Source organism: Artemia franciscana, unplaced genomic scaffold (assembly GCF_032884065.1).
Source record: "Artemia franciscana unplaced genomic scaffold, ASM3288406v1 PGA_scaffold_218, whole genome shotgun sequence".
Lineage (NCBI taxonomy): Eukaryota > Metazoa > Arthropoda > Branchiopoda > Anostraca > Artemiidae > Artemia > Artemia franciscana.
The window spans coordinates 126,974-149,616 of NW_027062647.1; the positions used below are offsets into that span (position 1 = coordinate 126,974).

Below are 22,643 nucleotides of genomic sequence, written 5' to 3' on the forward strand. Positions count from 1 at the left end.
TTTTGCTAGAAGACAAATCACGGGTGCGTGTTTATTTGTTTGTTTTTGTTTTGTTTTTTTTTCTTTTCCCCAGGGGTAATCGTATCGACCAAGTGGTCCTAGAATGTCGCAAGAGGGCTCATTCTAACGGAAATGAAAAGTTCTAGTGCCCTTTTTAAGTGACCAAAAAAATTGTAGGGCATCTAGGCCCCCTCCCACGCTCATTTTTTCCCAAAGTCAACGGATCAAAATTTTGAGATAGCCATTTTGTTCAGCATAGTCGAAAACCATAATAACTATGTATTTGGGGATGATTTACTCCCCCACAATTCCTGGGGGAGGTGCTGCAAGTTACAAACTTTGACCAGTGTTTACATATAGTAATGGTTATTGGGAAGTGTACAGGCGTTTTCAGGGGGATTTTATTTTGTTTGGGGGGTGGGTATGAGGGGAGGGGGCTATGTTGGAGGATCTTTCCTTGGAGAGATCTGTCATGGGGGAAGAAAAATTCAAGGAAAAGGGCGCATGATTTTCTAGCATTACTATAAGAAAACAATGAAAAATAAACATGAAAACGTTTTTTTCAAATGAAAGGAAGGAGTAGCATTGAAACTTAAAACGAATAGAGATTATTACGCATATGAGGGGTTCTAAAAATACTTTAGCATAAAGAGCGAGGTATTTAGGAGGAGATAAATACCTCGCTCTTTATGCTAAAGTATGTTTAGTAATTTCAACTATTTATTCTACGGCCTTTCTGATTTAGGGGCCATTCTTAAAGAATTGGGACAAAACTTAAGATTTAGTGTAAAGGGCGAGGTATTAACGAGGATACAAACCCCCTTGTATACATAATAAAAATATAAGATTATGAAAGTTTGTTACGTAAGTTGCTAATTTATATGTTACGTATATTTTTTTACTAATAAAAACGTTCGTTAAAAATTAAAAGTTCTAGTTGCCCTTTTAAGCAACCGAAAAATTGGTGAGCAACTAGGTCTCCTTCTCCACCCCTTATTTCTCAAAATCGTCTGATCAAAACTAAGAGAAAGCCATTTAGCCAAAAAAAGAATTAATATACAAATTTCATTTTAATAATTTATGTGCGGAGAGCCAAAACCAAACATGCATTAATTCAAAAACGTTCAGAAATTAAATTAAAAAAAATAATTTTTTTAGCTGAAAGTAAGGAGCGACATTAAAACTTAAAACGAACAGAAATTACTCCGTATATAAAATGTGTTGTCCCCTCCGCAATCCCTCGCTCTTTACGCTAAAGTTTGACTCTTTGCCACAATTCTACTTTTTAAAACAATTAAAAGCTTTAGCGTAAAGAGCGAGGGATTGCGGAGGGGACAACCCATTTTATATACGGAGTAATTTCTGTTCGTTTTAAGTTTTAATGTCGCTCCTTACTTTCAGCTAAAAAAATTTTTTTTTTTTTATTTAATCATGCTAAAAGCTAGAGTAATTCTACAGAGGATCAGGGTAACCCGATCAATGTGACAAAGGAAAGAAATGAACAGAGGATTTTAATTCCGAGTAAAAGAAAAAAGCTTAGATCCTGCCTTGGTGTGTCCTTGTCTACCTTTTTCTACTTTGGTGTTAAAATAGCCTCCGGGCATTCGAGGTTTGAAAAAGGATGCAGAAAAATATCTTACGAAAATGTCGAGGACTGGCAGTGGCAGCTACATGTGTCAAAAGAAAACGAAAAAGAGATGATTTTTTTTAAAGCAGGACTTTCGATCACAAATAAATAAGCAGAAGTTCTGGCGTCAAAAACGCCACAGAAGCTCAAAGAGGATGTAAAACAACGTACAAAGAAAATACGAGAACATATTGAAGCCTGCAATTTGTCCTATTGAGGACCGAAGATACTGACTTTCTACTGTCAGAAAGAAAAAAGAAAAACAACGAAGATAAGTTCCTAGCCACGATTAAAAGAAGAAAAGGTCAGTTCCTCGCTGGTTTGTCTTAAGATGAAATTAACTCTAATTTCACTGAAAAATGGCAAACACCCCCAAGAACTTGCTTGACATTGATGACAAACTTCACCATCAAATTCTCGATACACATGCCATCCCCTTCATTATAATGTTCAACCTCCCTTTTCATTATAATTTCCAAGCCCCCTCCCCCTAATATGTGTATAAAATACGCCTTCAAGCATTAGACCTTTGGCACCAAACATCTGCCAGAAACATCTTCTGAGTACTAAAACTACACTTCCGACAAGGGCTAGGGTTACTGTCAAAGAACCTACACGTTATTGCTTGAGCAGCCTTAGGACAAAAATTCAAGTTTTTTCCTCTTTCTCCTAAAATCTCTCAAAGACGAAACATAAGCAAAGTGTATAATTTTTAATCACCTATCTCTTAATCCTTTAAATATTTTAGGTATTCCCTCTTGAAATATTTTGGAAGCTTAGAATTACCACGGAATTGCAAAGAAGAGGAAGCAGGAAGTTGAAAGAAAGCTGCACTTCTTCTTATAGCTGCAGTTTTTGCATGATATCTATTCAAGGCATATCAAACATTCATAAGAACATAAATGAATAACCCATTTTTCGGTTACTGTCACAACTATTACTTTTCCCTTTATAATTCCATCTCCTGATTTCAAACACTAGGTCAGAACTTTTGTATGTACAGCAATTTTTGTGTTTTTTTTTAATAATCTGATAAGGGTATTTTTGACTCTTATGATGCATAAACGAAACTTCTAATCGTTGAACCAATCGAGTTACATTACCATTTTAGCAAAATTTTCAACAGAGAACCTTGCTGAAATGTCAAATTTTCTTTTTTCCAAGACCAAAGTTTTCCTAAGAATCGTAGAGCTTACATTTTCATTGAACAGATCCTTTCAGTTCATTGTACAGTTCAGTTCATTCAGTTCATTTCAGTTCATTGTTCAGATTCATTGTACAGAACCTTATCAGTTTTCTGTCCAGGCTTCAGAAATAAAAAAAAAAATTTTTTCAACTAGTTCTTTTGGATATAACACTGAAATCATCACTGAAAGACACAAAGCGACGATTACCATATTACAGTTTGAAGTGTATTACCTTAGCCAATTCCAATATGTTACTCATGCCAAAAAAATTGATCCAGGGAAAAACATGAACATTTCTTCTTTTTTTAATTTGCCAGAATTGTTGGCAAACATAATAGATATATTACTAGTTAGGTACTTAATAATTCAAAAATCATAACCAAGAAAAAGAACCATAACCAGAATTTTCGTTCAGAAGGGTAGGGGGACGACAAATTTTACTGGGTCGGGAGGTTGAACGAGTGGAATATAACATCAGAAATATAGGGGTGAGGGTAAAATGTATTTTTCAACATCTAAGTAGGCAGTTTTGTTGTTCGCAATTTTGGTCAATGAAATTACTAAAAATAAGTCATTTTCATTCAAAATACCCAAGAAAGGTATTTTTTAAGATTACTCAAAAAGTGACCCGGGGGGGGGCAGATGACACTCTGCTTAAGATTTCTAATCCCATTTACGCCACATAGCAGACCCAACCCACCCCTGCTAAGAGTTAATCAAAAGTCACCTCTCCACTGAGCCAAGATGCGTAATCTGACACCATGTAACTGGCTAAATTGGCCAATTCTTCGGGTTCCCCCATCCTACCAACTGGAAGAGTTTTGTATAATTCATCCTTGAACCTAAAATGAAGCTAAATGTGAGTGTAAATATTAGCATCTGAACCTTCACTTCCAAAGAAAATAATGAAAATATAACAATACACAGCTTTAAAAGTCTTATTACTGATGATCCTATTTCTCTAGAAAGAGCCGTTCAGAAGCCGTATTGATTAACTGAACCTTTTTTAACATTAGGAAAAAAATTTCTTTAAAATGAAGATTAATGCTCCAAATGCCCGTTTCTTCTCAATTGTTACTAACAATTGTTTTTTTTAGCTCCGGAGGACAGAACTGCTAGCCAACAAATAACAAAACTGTACTAATTGAGTGGGGAAATGAAAATAAAGCCTTCAGTTCAAAACAATCACCAAAATGTAAATATAAACTATAATGGAAAACTGTATACCAATTTTTTTCAAAATAATATACTTACAAGTAGTATTTTTATTCAATCAGTTTTATTGAATTTTGCACTACAACACATAAAAAAAATGCCTACACAAACATGTCAATTTATTAGACTTTCTCTTATCAAGATGATGGTTCTTAAAAGAGGATTATCCTTTCAACTCTCCCCTTCAACACACCTGACAACAAAATTCGCAACAGCTCTGATAAATATAGTATTTCTCAAAGAAAACAACTTAAGCTTAAAGCTTTTCCTCCCTCCTCCCTCAAGAAAACTGCACAAATTTATGATTTTCAATAGTCCAAACTACTATTTTCCTCCAGTAATGCACTCTGAAGTATACCTAATTAAACAAGAGCTAAGAGCTTACATGGCACTTGTGACAAGGTCGGAAGAGCCAAGAGCTAATATGGCATGAGCTGTAGCAAAATTTTAAGAGTCAATATACTGATTTAAAAGGAAAATCAGACGCTTAATGCCCGTCGGGACTTAAAATCAGAGATTGAGACACGAGGTCCTTCTAAATATAAACTTCACTATGATCCGATCACCCATTCGAAAGTTAAAATGCTTCATTTTTTATTTTTCCTCTCCCTTCAGCATCCCAGATGGTCGAATCCGGGAAAACGTTATTATCAAGTCAATTTGTGCAGGTCCCTGACACGCATACCAATTTTCATCGTCCTAGCACGCCCAGAAGCACCAAACTCGCCACAGCACTGGACCCCCTAAATCCTCCGACTAGAGCGGATCCAGTCCAGTTACGTCAATGACGTATCAACGATGTTTGCTTATTCTACCTACCAAGTTTCATCTCGATCTTTCCACTCTAAGCGTTTTCCAAGATTTCCAGTTTCCCCCTTCAACTCCCCCCAATTTCACCAGATCTGGTCGGAAATTCAAATTAGAGCTCTGAGATATCAGAACCTTTTAAATATCAAATTTAATTAAAATCGGGTCACCCGTTCGTAAGTTAAAAATACCTAAATTTTTCTAATTCTTCCGAATCAACAACCCTCCAACTCCCCCAAAGAGAGCAGAATCAGTCCACGTATGCCAATCACGTATCTAGGACTTGTGCTTATTCTTCCCACCAAGTTTCATCCCGATCCCTCCACTCTAAGCGTTTTCCAAGATTTCCGGTTTCCAATATTTATGTTTGTCCCCTCCACCCCCTATATCCCCGGATCCGATTTGAGTGAAGCATCTGAGACATAAGATATTTCTGTATATCAAGTTTCATTAAGATCCAATCACCCATTCGTTAAAAAACACTTCATTTTTTCTAAGTTTTCCGAATTACTTCCCACAGCCCACGCCACCCCCAACTCCCCCAAAGAAAGCGTATACGTTTCGGTTATGTCAATCACGTATATAGAACATCTACTTATTTTTCCCATCTAGTTTCATCCCGATCTCTCCACTCTAAGCATTTTCCAAGATTCCCCCCCCCAATGACACTGGATCAGGCCGGGACTTGAGATTTGAGATCTGATTTAAGAGGTCCTTCTAAATATCAAATTTCATTAAGACCCGATCACTCCTTCGAAAGTTAAAAATACCTCATTTTTCTATTTTTTTCAGAATTAACCCCCCCTCCCATCTCCCCCAAAGAGAGCAAATCCGTTCCGGTTATGCCAATCACGTATCTAGGACTTGTGCTTATTTTTCCCACCAAGTTTCATCTCGATGCCTCCACTCTAAGCGTTTTCCAAGATTTCAGGCTTCCCCCTCCAACTCCCTCCAATGTCATAAAATGCGGTCAGGATTTCAAATAAGAGCTCAGAGATACAATATCCTTCTAAATATCAAATTTCATTAAGATCCGATCACCTGTTTGTAAGTTAATAATACCTCATTTTTTCTAATTTTTCCGAACTAACCGTCCCCCCCCCCAGATGGTCGAATCGGGGAACCGACTAAATCTAATTTTATCTGGTCTGGTCTCTGATATACCTGCCAAATTTCATCCTAGCTTATCTGGAAGTGGCCAAACTAGCAAAACCAGGACAGACAGACTGACAGAAATTACGATCGCTATATGTCACTTGGTAAATACCAAGAGCCATTAAAACCATTGCAGTTCTTAGAAACAATTTTATAGCCAAGAGGAACATTATTTTAAAACAATTAAGCCATTAGTTTTCTTAGAATATTTCCCCCAAAATCCACTATAGTCTACACAGAAGCTCATAATAATGCTAGTTTGAGTTCTATTTCAAAGTTAGTAATAATTTTCGGGGAACTCAAAGATCCGTGTTTTGAAAACTTTCATTAAGATTATCAAATTTCATGAAAGAGTGAAATTCTGTGATACAGGATAGGACTAGGAGTAGCCCCCGACACTCCAAGGAGCAAGGTGCTAAATACCCAATACCCCTCCTTTGTTGTTATACAGCTTGATCGTGCTGTTGTGTTGTAATTGAAGGAATTTATTTTAACAGCAGGGACTGATATTTGAATTTTTTTTCTTTGTCTTTCAATTCTCCCTCACACTATCCAGGAACCAAAATCATCACTCAGAAAATCAGAGAGGCATACTTTGCATAAAAAGAACCGTTCTGGCCGTTACAAAATCTGACAGGTAACAGGATAATTTTTTCAAGATAGCATCTTCCATGACGTTCATCGGTAAAATTTGAGATCGGGAGTTTTCTCAGTCCCTTCCCTCTCCAAAGGAAACTGAAATTTAATGGACTTGCAAAATGAAATAAAAATATAAAACTGTGCTTTGGTACTTAGGTCCTGAATATTTAGCCCCCTTTGAGCAAACCCCTTTGTTTTCATTCTCGTTAAGATATTAATATCTCTTAATGCACTTCAAGCGCTTTAATTACTGCCATCTCATCGACCCATTAAAGGAACTCCTATCCCCTTGCCCAAGGAAATTATCTGTGGTCATCCTTGGTCTGTAGGCGTGTGATGACTAAGAAATTAAAATAAGAAACGTGATAATTTAACAAATAATCAATTTTGTTAATGACCACCCAGAGGGCCAATTCACAATTGACTTGTCTAGCCAGATCAAGCCGCCTAATACTGACTTATTTAGGGAGGGTCACGCTACGACCGATCATCCTAAAATAGTATCCTTACGCAAACCTTAATCTCTGTCTTCTAATACCTACTTTCCAGATGGATCCAATCGTGAAAAAGCCCCTTCAGTTTCGATGGGTCCTGGAGCAATGCAGTTCATTCGAATTCCGTATCTTCCCCATTCCGAGGAGAGGGATTTAGTCATCGCTTCCACGCCAGCTTTAGCAGAGGCAGATGGACATACGAAACCTGAACCATGAGTTGTATACGGTGTCGTAATGCATAGAAAGACACCACCTGAAATGAGAAATAATAATTGTGTCTTGACGGAGAATACCAGTCAGTTGAACTGACTAGATTAATTAGTTGAACACTTATTTTTTCACCTTGTTATCAGCGATAAAAAAGGATTATAACCTGCTGGCCCCCAAGCACTTCGAGCCAGAATGCTAGGCTCGACTTGGATCACACAATTTATGTTTAACCTTGAGCTTAAAAGTAAATGTTTCAAAGAACGTTTTGATAAGCTAAATGCAAAATGTTTCTAAACATGTAATACCAAACTGTGAATGAACAAAACACATATATAGTTAAGAACAATTAGAATTATTTTATAGAAAAGTCCCATAAAAATCCAGTCAAACAAATTGAAAGCAATGTGGAGGCTAAAATCAAACGCGCGAAAATAAGACCAGACGAAAGCTCATATTGCAATTGAGACATACAAAAAGGAGACTTGAAAATTTGATTGAAATTAATTTTCTCTAACTGTTTTGAAAGACCTTCACTCTCGCAGAGTTTAACTTATAGTTCTCACCTTTTTTTTCAATATAAGCCAAACGTGCATGCAGAGGGCTTCATACCCCCCCCCCTCAGAACTTCCAAATCTGAACGTTTTCTCAAGAATTTCTTACATTTATCATATATTGACCTGTTTTCTTAGTTTGAAGACCCTTCCAACCAACTATATTAATACAAGATTGTGAGATGCTTGATCATCAGTACCGAAGAAAAACGAGGAAAATTTAGGCGGTGTATCTTTTTTTCAATTTCTTCAATAAAAGTACAGGAAAAGGTTTTTTTCAATGAAACTATTCCAAAAACGATATTTTTCAAAACATAGGGGAGGGAAAACAAAACTAGCGCCAGGGTACATTCTCCCTTGGACCCCATACCTAAACACACCACTGCCACTTCGCTTCAGATGCCTTCTTTTTTTTCTTAGGTCATAAAACCTGATGATTTTCTATTGGCACTGGCACACTTTAAACCCCTAAACCAAAGACCGCTATTTGCGAAAACTTCAACAGCCTGATAAGACAAAAAAAAATATTTCAACATAATTTTGTTATAGATTTCCCCAAAACTTGATTCCAAGAAAAGTTTTATGTTCATAAATAGGATCGAAATTTCCAGCAACAGACCTTTTTATTTCAGTAATGTTCATCCAAAGTGCATGATTCTCAAATCATGCCAGTGAAAAGGAAGATTGAATTTCATCATCATAGGATCCAACTGGATCTTAGCATTGAAAATTTAGTGCAACGGTAAAATTTTCGTACAAACTCGTATATATATTTTCTTAATCAGATAAAGTGAAAACAACAGACTCGTGCAAACTAGTTTTGCGGGTTAGAATCTATTTAATTGTTCAAAGCTTAAATCACAATCATATTTCTCGTCTAGAGTGAATAAAAGCTAATTTAGTTTCTGAATTGCAGAAACCTCATTGTTATACCGAAATTTTCATGTTTACTCTGACAGGTTCTCCAAATCAGTATCTGGACGGGAGGGGAGAGACAATCTTTTAGTATTTGTACTTCAAGGGACGACAAAATAGTAGAATGTATTCTATCACAACAAGTTCTTGGGACAAATATGGTCCCATAGATTCTGTTACGTCATCGCATTATTCTTGTTCGCGCTGAATCCCATAGAAACTTGCAAGCTCATCCATATGATTAAAAATTCAAAAATTAGAGGCCTTGTAGCCATTTCTATTTCCAATCAGCCTTGTATGGTGACTAGGTCCTGGCCCAAACATAATAGTGGTCAAAAAAGAATAGCTTTGTTCTAAGTCATTAACTAAACCTCTGTGGATCCACTTAAAAAGAAAAACAACCCTTCTCGAGAAAATATTAGGCTAAATTTAAATCACAGGGATGATGTCCATGGAATAGTGCTGCATGATCCATGAATCAATGTTGCTACTTTAAACTTAATTTTGTTTCAGATATTCCATATTATCCTTTAATTTTATAGCCATCTTGTGAATTTTTGTATCCCTTTTTTTCGAACTCTCTTCAGCCTAGAGGTAAATTGGTTGGTGCTCTAATACCCCTGACTGATTTTCTTGGTTTCCACCGAGTTTCCTTTTTTTCTATCATTCAGCAATTTTATTTGCCATTCTGATCCCATAGGATTTTCAAGTAACTCAAAATTTATTGGAAAAATATTCAAAGTCAAAAAAGCATGGTTGAAATGAATAACAAGGGTATTTGTTACTCAAATAATTTCAGAACGAGATCATTTCGAAAATAATTTCGTCACGCATCATCTCAAAATCAATCCAATTCTTCCATTCCTTAGTCCTATGACTATCTACCTTAGTTCTGCCCTAGGAATGACACTTTTTAACTTTCTCCTTTTCTCTTATGCTTGATTTACCCCTTACACGTTAGAAGGATGTAAAAAATCAAGTTATACATAATGGCAGTGGCAAACAACAAAGATTAAATTCTAGCGACGAGAAAGATACCACGATGAATGTTAGGAACACGTCAATGAATTATACAAACTTAAACTAATATAACACAATTATTCTGTATATTAGACCAACATAGGTCATCTTCAAAAAATCTTTTTTGGACCATCTTTGAAAGGATTATACAACATTTTTATGAAAGAATACAAAGATAATTACAATTTCTATATTAGTGTTTATTTTAAAATATCTAAAAGCTACCAGTTTCCTCTTTGATCATTCTTTTTCCAATTTCCATCGTAACAAATGCAGTCCCATTTAAGACGATATCAATTACTGTTTTCCAGGCGTTAGCAGAAAGACGTTCTGTAGGAGATATAAAGTTTCCGGCAGCATTATTGATGACAATATTGGGTAAGCCAAATTTAGATACACACATGTCAACAGCACTCTTTACTGCAACAGGGTCACGAATATCAACTTGAACAGGAAACACTTCGTTCCCGGTAACAATTGAGATTTCTTTGGCTGTTTCTTCCAAAACTGGCAGCTTTCTACAAAGAAAGCAGTAGTAGATATTGTTGACGAGTCAGCGTATATAATCAGATTAACAAAAAATATATATAAGCACAAACTTCATCTTCCTTTCCTATTTCTATTTTAATATGTGTCACAAAGCAGTTACAAGCATATTTTCTAGTGTTTGTCACTTCCTCTTCACACTTATTAATTACTGAAAAAAGAAAAGAAAAAAAATTAAGTATTTGGGCGAGTCTGTGAAAACTAGAAATGCCCTTATATATTTATGAAATTATTGTAAAAAAATGACATTTTAGTCATTTTAGAATCAAGTGCTTGGGCAATTCTGTGGAAGTTAGAAATGCCCTTAAATATTTATGAGCTTATTGTAAGAGGTGACATTTTAATCATTTTAAAATGAAGCACTTGGGCAATTCTGTGGAAAACAGACATACCAATACATATTTTTGAACTTAACATAAAAGGTGAGATTTGAAACTGGCAGCTTTCTATAAGAAAAGCAACAACAGGTATTACTGATGGACCAACGCAAATAATCAGAGTAACAAAAATAATATAAGCGAGGGCTTAACTTTCCTTTCCTATTTCTATTTTAGTGTTTGTCACATAGCAGTTAGAAACATATTTTCTAGAATTTGTCACTTCCTCTTCACTCTTAAAAATTACCACGGAAAAAAAAATAAACAAATAAAAACTGAGGCACTTGGGCAATTCTGTGGGAGCTAGATATACCTTATATATTTTTGTATTGAACATAAAAAAATACATTTGAAACTGAGAACTTTCTAAAAAGAAATATGCAACAGCATATTTTATTGATGAGTCAGTGGAAATAATCAGATCAACAAAAAATATTGGGACAAGCTTCATATCGCTTAGTATTTTTAGCATAACACTTAAAAACACATTTTCTATCGTATTTTGCTTTCTCTTTATTCTTGTTAATTACAAAAAAAAAACTGAGGCACTAGAGCAATTCTGTGAAAGCTAGGAATACTGCATATATTTTTCAACTTAGTATAAAAAGTTACACTTCAAAATAACATCTTAAACTAACAGAAGCTCAGTCAGTGCAAATAGTCAGATTAACGAAAAAAAGCATAAACTTCATCTTCCCTTCCTACTTCTTTTTTAAGCGTTTGTCAGTAAATACCAAGAAGTGTTTGTTTGCTCTAGTGTTTGTTGCTTCTTCTTCACACTTATTCATTGCCACAAAAACCTGAATTGAGGCACTTTGGGAGTTTTGTGGCAGCTAGAAAAATGTATATATACATATATATATATATATATATATATATATATATATATATATATATATATATATATATATATATATATATATATATATATATATATTAACATCAAGACATTATTTCTATCATATACATAAATAACGTTATATGTTTGAAACAATCACAGAAAAAGACTTGTATCCATGGAAAACTATCAGTTCTTGTTCACATGGTTGAAAATCTTGAATTTCTATAATTTTAGATTAAAAATTATAAAATATAAAAAATTGTAAAATGCACAAAAGTGCTAACCTGCTTCCAATTGCCACCTTTGCTCCAAGTTTACTCAACACTGTTGCCATAGCTTTGCCTAATCCAGTTCCACCACCTGTGATAAAAGCAACTTTACCAGAGAAAGATTTTTCAGGAAGCATTGGAGCAGTGTTTGCTGGAAAGTATTTTGCCTGTGGTTTATTTGAGTTGCTGACCATGGCTGAAGAAGCAAGACCCTGTGTTGGATATGAAATCTAGAAGAAAATAATGATGATCAGCATGTTGAAATAAAATAATGTGGAAAAGAGGGAAAGAATACAGTATTGGACTTTACAGTCTCTACTGGGGGAAGCTGATCTCCATTTCGTGGCCCTTCAGCCAGGAGTAATGTTTCATGATTTTGCACAATTATGATTTTATACACAATATGTCTACTAGCCCTTGATCCCTTTTAAGCTTCTCTCTCTTATCAAGCAGTTTATGGTAACAAACTGTCATAAAAAACTTATCCTTGTCAAAACAATGACAGACCACACTGCCTTTTCATCAAATAAAACACAGAAGTAAAACAAGAAATTCCTGAAGACAGTGAATTTCTTTGAGGAGCTACTTGAAAATTCCTCATTATTATAGATTTTGTACATCCTTTTCAATAGATACAAAGACTCAATAGTAAAACAGAACTTTAATAACAACATATACATCAAACAGATTTACTTTTTTTGTTGACTTGAAACACACAAAATTCCTTAATTTTAAATTACATGTCAAGTTATTAGCATAATAAAAACTGAACAAATTCACAGAAACAGAAAAACACAACCAGAATTTCTTGTTTTTTTTTTCCAAGAAAGATGGACACAAACACACTTTCTTTTATTTCAAATGGGAACAATTCCAAATCAGTGGTTGACATCACTAGTAGAAGGCTTATCCAAAAGAGAATTGAAAACTATAGATTACACAACAGCAAAATGATAACTTCTGCCATTTAGGGATGCCAACAAATAACAGCATGAATAAACTCATAATGCAAAAAAGTTTGTTTGGATATCCAATTGGTTGAGAATTACTAACATGTCAATTAAATAGCATTCCAGCTTCTCATACCACACAGGAATATGGTAACACATTTGTCCCAAACCATACATACCCTACCATTTAAACAATGAACTTTTATTATAGAATGTTTATTCACTAGATGTATAAGTTGATCAACACTGCAAAGTTGTGTACCAAGTGTCAGTAGAGGGAGAGGGCAAGTGAACAGAGGTGCTTCAAATGGACACGAACGTACATGTAATACTATAAGAATGAAAATGCTTAAATACTCACAAGCTCAAAAATGTTAAGGGCAATCAGTAAATGAAACACCTTTGAACTGCCAACTGGTTGTGTTTGTTGCAGTTTGATCTTTTTTACATACAGCATCAGGCAAACTTTACCATGAACAACAGGGATTTAAGGGAACAGAAGTCCACCTTGCACGAAAATAATTTTCTTCATTTCTTAATTGTTGATATTGCTCATTACTTTCAAGCCCATATGCCAAGAAATGCACCATTGTATTCGAAGAGAGGAATAACATAAACGTACCATGCTTGATGGAACAAGTTGCACTCTAGGACTAATACCAGAGAGGCAAAGTACATGTGATCCCTTGTTTCTGAGACTACATTCCATATATTATTCCTAAATAATTCTGCATTAAAAGAGGTCAATATGCCAATGTGCATGAAATTTGGAGAAGCCTTGGGATCAAGGACTTCACTTTGGTCATCTGATTACACAGGTTGGCCATCATTGTATGATTCTTACTTAAAAAAGATATAACATATGTTATTTACACAATTTGACATTTGTTTCCCTCATAATGTACACATCATATCCAAGCGGGCAATATTGTTTCAACCTTTTGACTGTTATGTCTAGAATTATTTATCTTAAAAATAACAGGATAGCCTGGTTTGCAGTAGCACAATTTTGTATAAATCCTGGGAAGGTGCAAAGTTGCTTTCCCAAATCAAGTGATAATGACAGGTGAAAAATTACCTTAAATCGCATTGTCAGCAAAATAAGGATTAAATCCTGTAGAATCGCTGGTTAGTGATGATGGTGGTTGGACGTCTCAACGGCATCTCACTCAGTTCGCCATGGCTTTGATGACCATTCTCCATCAGCCGCTCTTTTAAAGGCAGCAGAACTGGGGTAGTGACTGCTTTTTCGGTGAGAGAATTCCACAAACTCACTATTCTGTAAGTGAAGAAGTTATTGCGTCGTCTAGTGGCAGCTCTCTTCTGATAGTTTCTGACTATGCCCCCTAGTTCTAGCAGACTACTCAAGTTGAAATAGATTATTTATTGGAGTTATAATTCAGGAGCTTATGCGTCATAATAATATCACTCCTTTTACGTCTGTAGACAAGAGTGGGGAGTTTCAGACGGGATGAGTAGCTTAAGTACTTGCATCCCTCAATTGCTTTTGTAGCCCGTCTCTGAACTGTTTCTAACTTCTGCTGGTCACCTTTGTTGAGGGGGCTAGCAACACATATGCCAAACTCCAAATTAGGCCTGACCAATGCCTTATATAATTTAGTCATCACCATAGGTGACCTACTAGTGATTGTTCTTTTTATAATGCCCAAGGAAGCTTCCCAAGGAAGAATCCTTACATTCTCCAAGCTCCAAACTTAAGACAATAATCATAGACAAGAAGTTCTATATCTTGGTTTAAGATGGTTGGGAGAGAGCTATTTGAGATTGGTTAACTACAATCCAGTAAGACTTTTTTTTACATATGAACTCATTAAAAGTTACTCTTACATCCTAGCTATTTAAATAACATTAATCTACTTGTTGTTGTTGTTTAGTCAACGTTTGAGCAAATCAACTGCTAGTATACGTGCGATCCTCTTTTAAAACTTGGCTTATGAGGCCATGTCACTTTGAGAAGCACACAAATAAAATTTAGGTACAGGTCACATCAACACTTAAGATATCTTGGGAGAATACTAGGATGCTGTAGAGAGTGTTCTTGCTTAAATCACTGGCACTAGTATGTATATCATACCTCTATCCTGCTAATATTGCTTAAAATATCTGTGAAAAGAAACGTACTCAGATTTAAACAAGGCCAAAATACCAGAAGAAATAAATAGATAAAAAGGTCAATACAATAAAAATATAAGTTAATACAGTTACTACAATTAAAGCATCTATAAAAGGAAATATAAATACAAAATAGAGAGGTCAATACAATGAATATAAAAGTCAATACATTATAACTTAAAAAAAAATCAGAGAATGTTATGCAGATTACAACTCTTTATATACTTAATCAACAACAACATAGTCTTTTTATGGACCCACTTAGGGGACTTAGCCTGACCTAGGATTCCTCTCCTTGTAAATGCACCAAAATACTTTATAATTTGGTTTCTAAACAAATTTCTTTGTACTTCATATTCTGTGCACTTAATGAGAATATGCCAAACATCATCAGACTCATTACAAACATCACAGAAGGGCGAGCTAACTTTCCCTCATTTAAGTAAAACTGAATGGGTTTTGGCATGACCTGTCCTGAATCTAAAAACAGTAACAGCAACAGATCTAATATCATGCACAAGTCCATCAGGTGGTGCCTTATAGTCACAAAGTTCTAAAATTGGATTCATGCAACTTCTAATAAAATTATAGGTCTCTATCAAATAACACCTTATAAATACATGCAAAATATTCATTTTGAGTGGATTTTACACTTATACTCTGACCATTTAAAATACCCCACTTTGCTATTATATCAGTAGATCCTTTTCCAGCAATTCCCACATGTAGGGGGACCCAGACTAGAAGTATGTTATTTCCCACAAGCTCTAAAAACCCAATTATTTGGTGGGTATAACAAACTAATTCGCGAGTAGGTTCATGCTCATTCATCATGTACTTAAGGGCTTATGCTGAGTCAGAGCATGCAACTTCTAATAAAATTATAGGTCTCTATCAAATAACACCTTATAAATACATGCAAAATATTCATTTTGAGTGGATTTTACACTTATACTCTGACCATTTAAAATACCCCACTTTGCTATTATATCAGTAGATCCTTTTCCAGCAATTCCCACATGTAGGGGGACCCAGACTAGAAGTATGTTATTTCCCACAAGCTCTAAAAACCCAATTATTTGGTGGGTATAACAAACTAATTCGCGAGTAGGTTCATGCTCATTCATCATGTACTTAAGGGCTTATGCTGAGTCAGAGCATATCATCCTATTCTGGGCAAACCCATATGACTTAATAAATTCCAATGCCTTATATATAGCAACCATCTCAATTGAAAAAATAGACAGGCTGCCTGTTAACTACAAGCTACATGAAACTTAAATACTGGGGCCCACCACTGCACAGCCAGCACCCTCATCCAACTTGGAGCCATCAGTAAAAATTTGTATATGGTCTCTTAAGTGTTCAGTTTGTCTTAGCCAGTCATGTTTGAGAGTCAAGTTATTATCATCCCCACAATCAGGTACAGGAAAATACCCAATATTCTTTATTGCACATAGATTATTCAATATATTATCCTCAAAAACTATCTCATTAATGGGTACTATATTTGGGCACTCATTTGAAAGCAAATTATTACACCTATAAAAAGCTGGAGCATTCCTATCCCTAAAACTAACATCACTATTATAATTATTTATAATTTCCATCTTGATTATATCCTCATTTAAAGTAAATTTTTTAGTGAAATACTTCACAAGTAACCTGTCATGTCATAGCTTAAGCATGCTCACCCCCAATTCAATCATCATAGCTGGAATAAGGGCACTATTTAGGCAGCCAATGGATCACCTAAGTACACTGTGGAACACTGTATCTAACTTTTTTAGATTCTTCTGACTAGCATCACCATATATAAAGCTACCATAATCAAGCTTACTAAGAATATCAGCCTTTATAATTTTACTAAGACACTTAAAAGGAGCACCCCTTTTCCCTAGGCACATTACATTTATAAGGTTTAATCTACTCCTAAAATTACCTAACAAATACTCAATGTGTCTCAACCATGTTATTTTACTGTCAAAAATTAGGCCTACGTAGCAGAAGGAGTCATCCAGCCTAATAGGCTGATTTACAACATTTAAATGTGGTACTGCAGTATTATTATTTTTTTAGAAAAGCATACCAACTGTTTTCTCAGGTGATAATGTCATATTATTCTTATTGTACTGTCTTTTTTTCTTTTCTTCATTACTCTACTTTACAACAATTGCCTGAATGTACACATGATAGTCTATCAACAACTTAGATACATTATTCCAGCTTTAAGATCCCATGTCCAGGATTCACCAGAATTCTGAAATGGCTCTAGCTTAAAGTGTTCATCTGTGATTAGGGTCTGCTATTGACTATCAGTGCATTTGAAATTGATAGTGTTGTAAGCTTTATTGTTAGAATATTTTAGGTAATCACATGCTTATTGATAAAAATTAGAAAAATCTAAATTGTTAATTGGTGAAACAATCCCTTTTGAGGTGGTTTAACAGAGATTCTGCTCTAATTCAAATTTTGAAGTGGTGGGTAAATGTCTAATATCTTTTGGGGCAGTTTTTCATGACCAGATGTTACCAATTGTTTGGTTTGGAATGGGGGTCAGCAGTTTGACTCCAAAAGCTCAGTCAGAGTCCAGCTAGCTTCAAATGGATACCAGGAGAATTCTGGGGAGAAAAAACATGAAGGATTAAATTTTTGGCCCTTAACCACACATAGCACTCCCAGCTAAAGGAAGAGAATCAGGAGATTGGTGCTTGTGCTATCATGATATTAACATTTTGATTCCCCTACAATCTATGGGTTTGAAAATTGTTGCTTTGCAACCCAATGTCTGAATAGTGAAAATTTAGCTGAAAACTATCCTAAAAGTAATCAGACAAATAACATGATACAAAAATTAACTCTTACTGCTTTGTGACTTCAGCAGAATTCACAACCAACTTCACAAGCAAGTGTTAATTATACACCAGATATAATGCTCCATAAATATAGAGCATATGTCAAATAGATCTTGAAGTTACCTCCCTTTGAAGTTAGCAGCTAATGTCACAATAACACAATACCTCATTAGGAACATAATTGCAAAATTGTGAAATCCTGGTTCATTTTGCAAATTGCAAAACCATGAAATTCTGGTTTCAAGATATGGTTAGAGGGAGGTCAAACACCCCATAGCAAGCAAATATATACAAAAAAGACAGAATGTTTTTAAGTTAGTCAATGCCCAGGCTCAGTTAGTGAAGTGTTCCTTTACAGGAACAATATTTTACGTATAAGACAGAGTTTATGTGTGTTCTAATACACTACTTGTTGAAGTGCATCTACCAGACAATTTGTATGTCAGCACTGAAATAAAATTCATTGCTTATTATTATATTGTTCTTGCTTGTGAATCCAGACGCCAGGTATAATTCTCATAGTCTTTAGGAATGCTCTCAAGGGAATCTATATGCTAAGATGATTCTATACCAAGTACATTGGGTATTATTAACCGAGTCCCTTAGTTCTAATCCTTCACTTATTTAACTCCCATGATGTCATCTTAAGTTAAATCTCCCATAAGTTATATGAACAATAAACACCCTACAACTTAAATCATTTCAAGAAAACCCCCATAACATAATTGCAAAAAAAAACCTCATAACATTTGGTGTGGACTGTAGGATCAGGCTAGTTATTAACATTTTAATAAATATCTAGTCCATTGCTTTATTTGCAATTCACTTAATTGTAAACCATGGAATTGTCTGCATCTATGATGAATCCACCTTTAAGTGCAATCCTCATGGCTGAAGTGGCAATAGAAGGAAAATATTTACTGAAATGGACCAGTGAAACCAAATTGATAGCAAATGATGATGTAATCATCACTTGAAGTGGAGTAATATGTTGATTTCTAATAAGACAATATGCTCCTCATTTGTAAGGATCAACATTGATAGAAAGAACTGAAGTGGACCAATGGTTGACATTGTCTAATGATCTTTTGAATATGCCCCAGCAGATTCCAACATTCATCAAACAACTTGAAGACATTTCATCAAGCCAGAATTGTTTGGTTGGAAACAATTTGACCATGGCAGATTTACTCTGTTTGGCAGCTGTATTTTTAAATCCAAACTGGCACAACATGATTGCTGATAGGACACTGCCATCTTCTGTCCAAAAGTGGTACATGTCAATTTGAACAATAAAGCTGTTTGTATGGTTATTGAAAATATGCCAACAGAAATAATGCCAACTGTTTCTATTTGGAAATAAGTCCAAGGCCAAAAATGTACTCTGGGAAGGTATTGCCGAACTTCCCTGTAAACCCTCTTCTAGTTTCTAGGTCTTAAAAATTTGCCTAGCCTATTTGACAGGTCTAGAGCTATTGAAACTTGGACAAAACAACTTTTGATCTTAATTTTTAGTTATAAGGTTGTTTTCCTTTGGTTTTAGCTCTCAAAATGCTATTTCTGTCATTTGACTAGAATTTTAAGGTATATCAATGGTTTTTTCTTCTAAATTTAGGAAATATTTTTGCAGATTTTTCAAACCTCATAAATTAGGATTAAGCAAAGTTGTAAACCTGAGAACAATTTTCTTGTGCATTATATAAGCAGAAAATCTGTTTTGCATGGTTTCATTTTCATAACACAAAGATTTTTAAAGGTCATCTAAGGAAACTGCTCTCTAAAAGGAGACTTAGTGGAGATAGGTAGGGTACTACAAAATGGGGTACCACCTGATTGACAGTATATATATATATATATACATATATATATATATATATATATATATATATATATATATATATATATATATATATATATATATATATATATATATATATATATATATATATATATATATATATATATATATATATATATATATATATATATATATATATAGCATTTTCTGACCTAATGTAACCTAACTAACCTTACCTAACTATAAATAATTTTGGCACTGCAAAAACATAGTATTATTTTATCAAAACAACCAATAATGCATACTTTAATTGAAAATTTGTTATTTGTAAGAGCTCAAAAAGGGTAAAATTCTAGTTTAGTGACTTTTGGCTATCTTGGAAAGGGGTTAGGTTAGGATAATGCAACTTTCAGGGATTGGTCTACAGGCCCATCCCAAGAGTGTATTTTAAAGTACATACCTCCACTCCTTCTCCCTCTAGAGGGCCCTGAAATTTGCATACATGACAGGTTTATACCTATTGAAATTTTGACAAAACAACATTTTACCTTAACTTTTAGTTGCCAGTTGCTTTTTCTCTGCTTTTAGTTCTCAAAATAAAATTCCTGTTATTTGAGTAGAATACTGGGCCAATCAGTATTTTTTTCAAAATTTGGGGAATATATTTGCATATCTTGAAAACCTTATAAATTGGGATTGAGCAAAGTTGTGAAGCTGAAAACAATTTTGTTGTACTTCATTCAAGCAGAAGATCTATTTTGCAAGGTTTCACATTTATAAGACACATATTTTTGAAGGTCATCAAAAGACAGGACCCTCTAGAAGGAGGAGTAGAGGTGGGTACTTCAAAATACCTTCCCAGGACATACTTTAGCCTTTAGACCTGTCCTTGAAGATAGCCAAAAGTCCATAAACTAGAATTTTATCCTCAAAAAGTGCTTAAATTTGAATTTGCAATAGAAACAATTATTGTATTCATAGAGAACATAAAAAAGGCATCAAGTGGTATGTTCACTGTATTGGTAAGTCAATTATATGAACTGAAAAATATTTACAGCTTTCTCTTCACTTCCTTCCTTGGTTTTACAGTTTTTCTAAGAAATTTATGAATTTCTTATAACCTTAAGCTATGTTTAGAGAGTGTATAACACTCTCCCCCTCCTAATGTGCAAATATATAGCAAGAATTGCAACCTGAATCTAGATGTAACATTCATTTGCATCACAAATGAACTTTGCCCCCATATTGGCCATATGGCAGATTTACCTTAAAATACCCTCCTGGAACATAGCCTACTTTAGTCAGAGGCGCCATTTGGGCCAAATCTTGGGGTGGGCATGGGGCATTTGACAGAATTTGAGACTTTTATTATGAATCTAGCCTTCTTTCAAAGTTTACAATGATTAATAGCAAATAGCATAATTACCCCAAGGGTTGTCAGGTAATTATGCTCTTTGGCTAATAGGTGTGCAGTTAGTTCAAATCATTTGAACAGAATGGATTATATTAGACATAATGGATAATTATGGCCAGAAAAGGACCTTTGTGGTGGAAGCTTGGGCCCTCCTGGAAAATCTGGGGTGGGCAAATTTGCCCACCCCCCTGACCCCCCCCCCCCCCAAAAAAATGGCACCTCTGACTTTAGTCTGTTCACCCATTCTTGAAAGTTTCATTTTTCCTAGCCTAACCCCTTTTTAAGACAGCAAAAATTAGCTAAACCAGAATTTTACCCTAAAAATCAATTAAGTCTTAGGTCAGGCCTATCTGAAATACAGCAAGCTTCATCAGCTTTATAGCTTTATACTTGTATTGTTCAAGCAATTGAGCATATAAAATTGCACTGTGATAGTTCAATACCAGAATTTAGAGTTTCTTAAGTCTTCGTGCTTTAAATTACCCTTAATATATTGCGTAGCAAGACAGCTTTACTTGGGATGCTCATTTATTTATTTTGCCAGGTCATGTGATTTCAAATTATTTGCTAAAAGACTACAGCGTTATAATAAAAGAAAACTTATGTTCCGGCTATCCCACACTCACGTCCGTTGGTTATATCTACCCGCGCCAGGTAGTCACATTTGTAGAAACAATGTTTAACTTTCAAGCATGCAATTTGTAACTGACTGACTAATCGTTCTTCGAACTTGAAAAATATGTCTTAGTTCGAACCGTTTACGTCTTTTTGTTAGTTGGATTTTCGCAAGCTAGTTACTCTGTTCCTTTATTTCTAGAGAGAAGACCCACCTTTTTTTAATTTAATTGGTTTTAAAGCTCTGTTAAGCAGGAAACTTGGATCGAATAATTTTTTTGAACGATGAACGCATACCATTAAAACCTCATAGGTTATTTTGCATGGAATTTTCTGCAAGTAAATAGAACCAGGTTTACTCGTTGAATTTAAACAAATTAACTTTGTTTTTCTGAGAGTCCCCTATTATCATAAGCCCAAAAAAATATACCAAATTGTAGTTTTTAGAAAAATTAATATTTTAATAAGAAACCTCTTAATAAGCACAAAATCCCAAGAATAAAATGATACAGCATTTTAATATTTTTCAGTTGCTCATTTAGTTTTGCTTGATTACTGTTTCTACTGAAATAAAATTCGGTTGAGCTATAGACAGGGTCTTGCTTATATAATATGCCACTTACTGCTGCTTGCCACTACACATGGTTCTGGTTTACCATGGATTTCTGTATTTCAAGACAACCTACAGATAAAGACAACTAGAAATTTTGGATGTAGAATTTCTAAAGAAGCCTAGTAATTTCAAATGCAATTACTCAAAACTTTGCTTTTGCAGGGAACATATTTTCATTCTGTACTGGTGAATTATTTTATGTTTTATTACTGATTGAATTACTAATTGTTTTTTCACTGAGGCCTTGAGTACACAACTATAAAATCAATTGTTAGGTCTTCTATAAGCAAAGGATAAGAAATTTTCTTAAGAGTATTTCATTGCATTTGCTACTCTGACCTATCTTTTAATTCACTGTTGATTGTTTTTTCTTTCTTTGAGGACATTCTAGAAAACAAAGCAAAATAATTTA

The 22,643-nt window shown here is 34.6% G+C and overlaps 1 protein-coding gene across 2 annotated transcripts in view; it reads right to left on the reverse strand.

Moving 5' to 3' along the window:
• The window catches only part of LOC136041427 (2,4-dienoyl-CoA reductase [(3E)-enoyl-CoA-producing], mitochondrial-like), a 45,488-nt gene extending 23,848 nt beyond the window's left edge, over positions 1–21,640 (reverse strand). Inside the window, exons 1-5 of one of the 2 annotated variants that reach the window (XM_065726097.1) lie at positions 21,487–21,640; positions 11,869–12,083; positions 10,046–10,338; positions 7,173–7,377; positions 3,542–3,656 (exon numbers count right to left, since the gene is read on the reverse strand). In XM_065726097.1, the coding sequence (XP_065582169.1) occupies positions 3,542–3,656; positions 7,173–7,377; positions 10,046–10,338; positions 11,869–12,083; positions 21,487–21,531 (873 nt within the window). In that variant the 5' untranslated portion in view covers positions 21,532–21,640. The remainder of the gene's footprint in view (positions 1–3,541; positions 3,657–7,172; positions 7,378–10,045; positions 10,339–11,868; positions 12,084–21,486) is intronic. The other variant, XM_065726098.1, reaches the window with a different exon arrangement.
• Between the last annotated feature and the right edge of the window lie 1,003 nt (positions 21,641–22,643).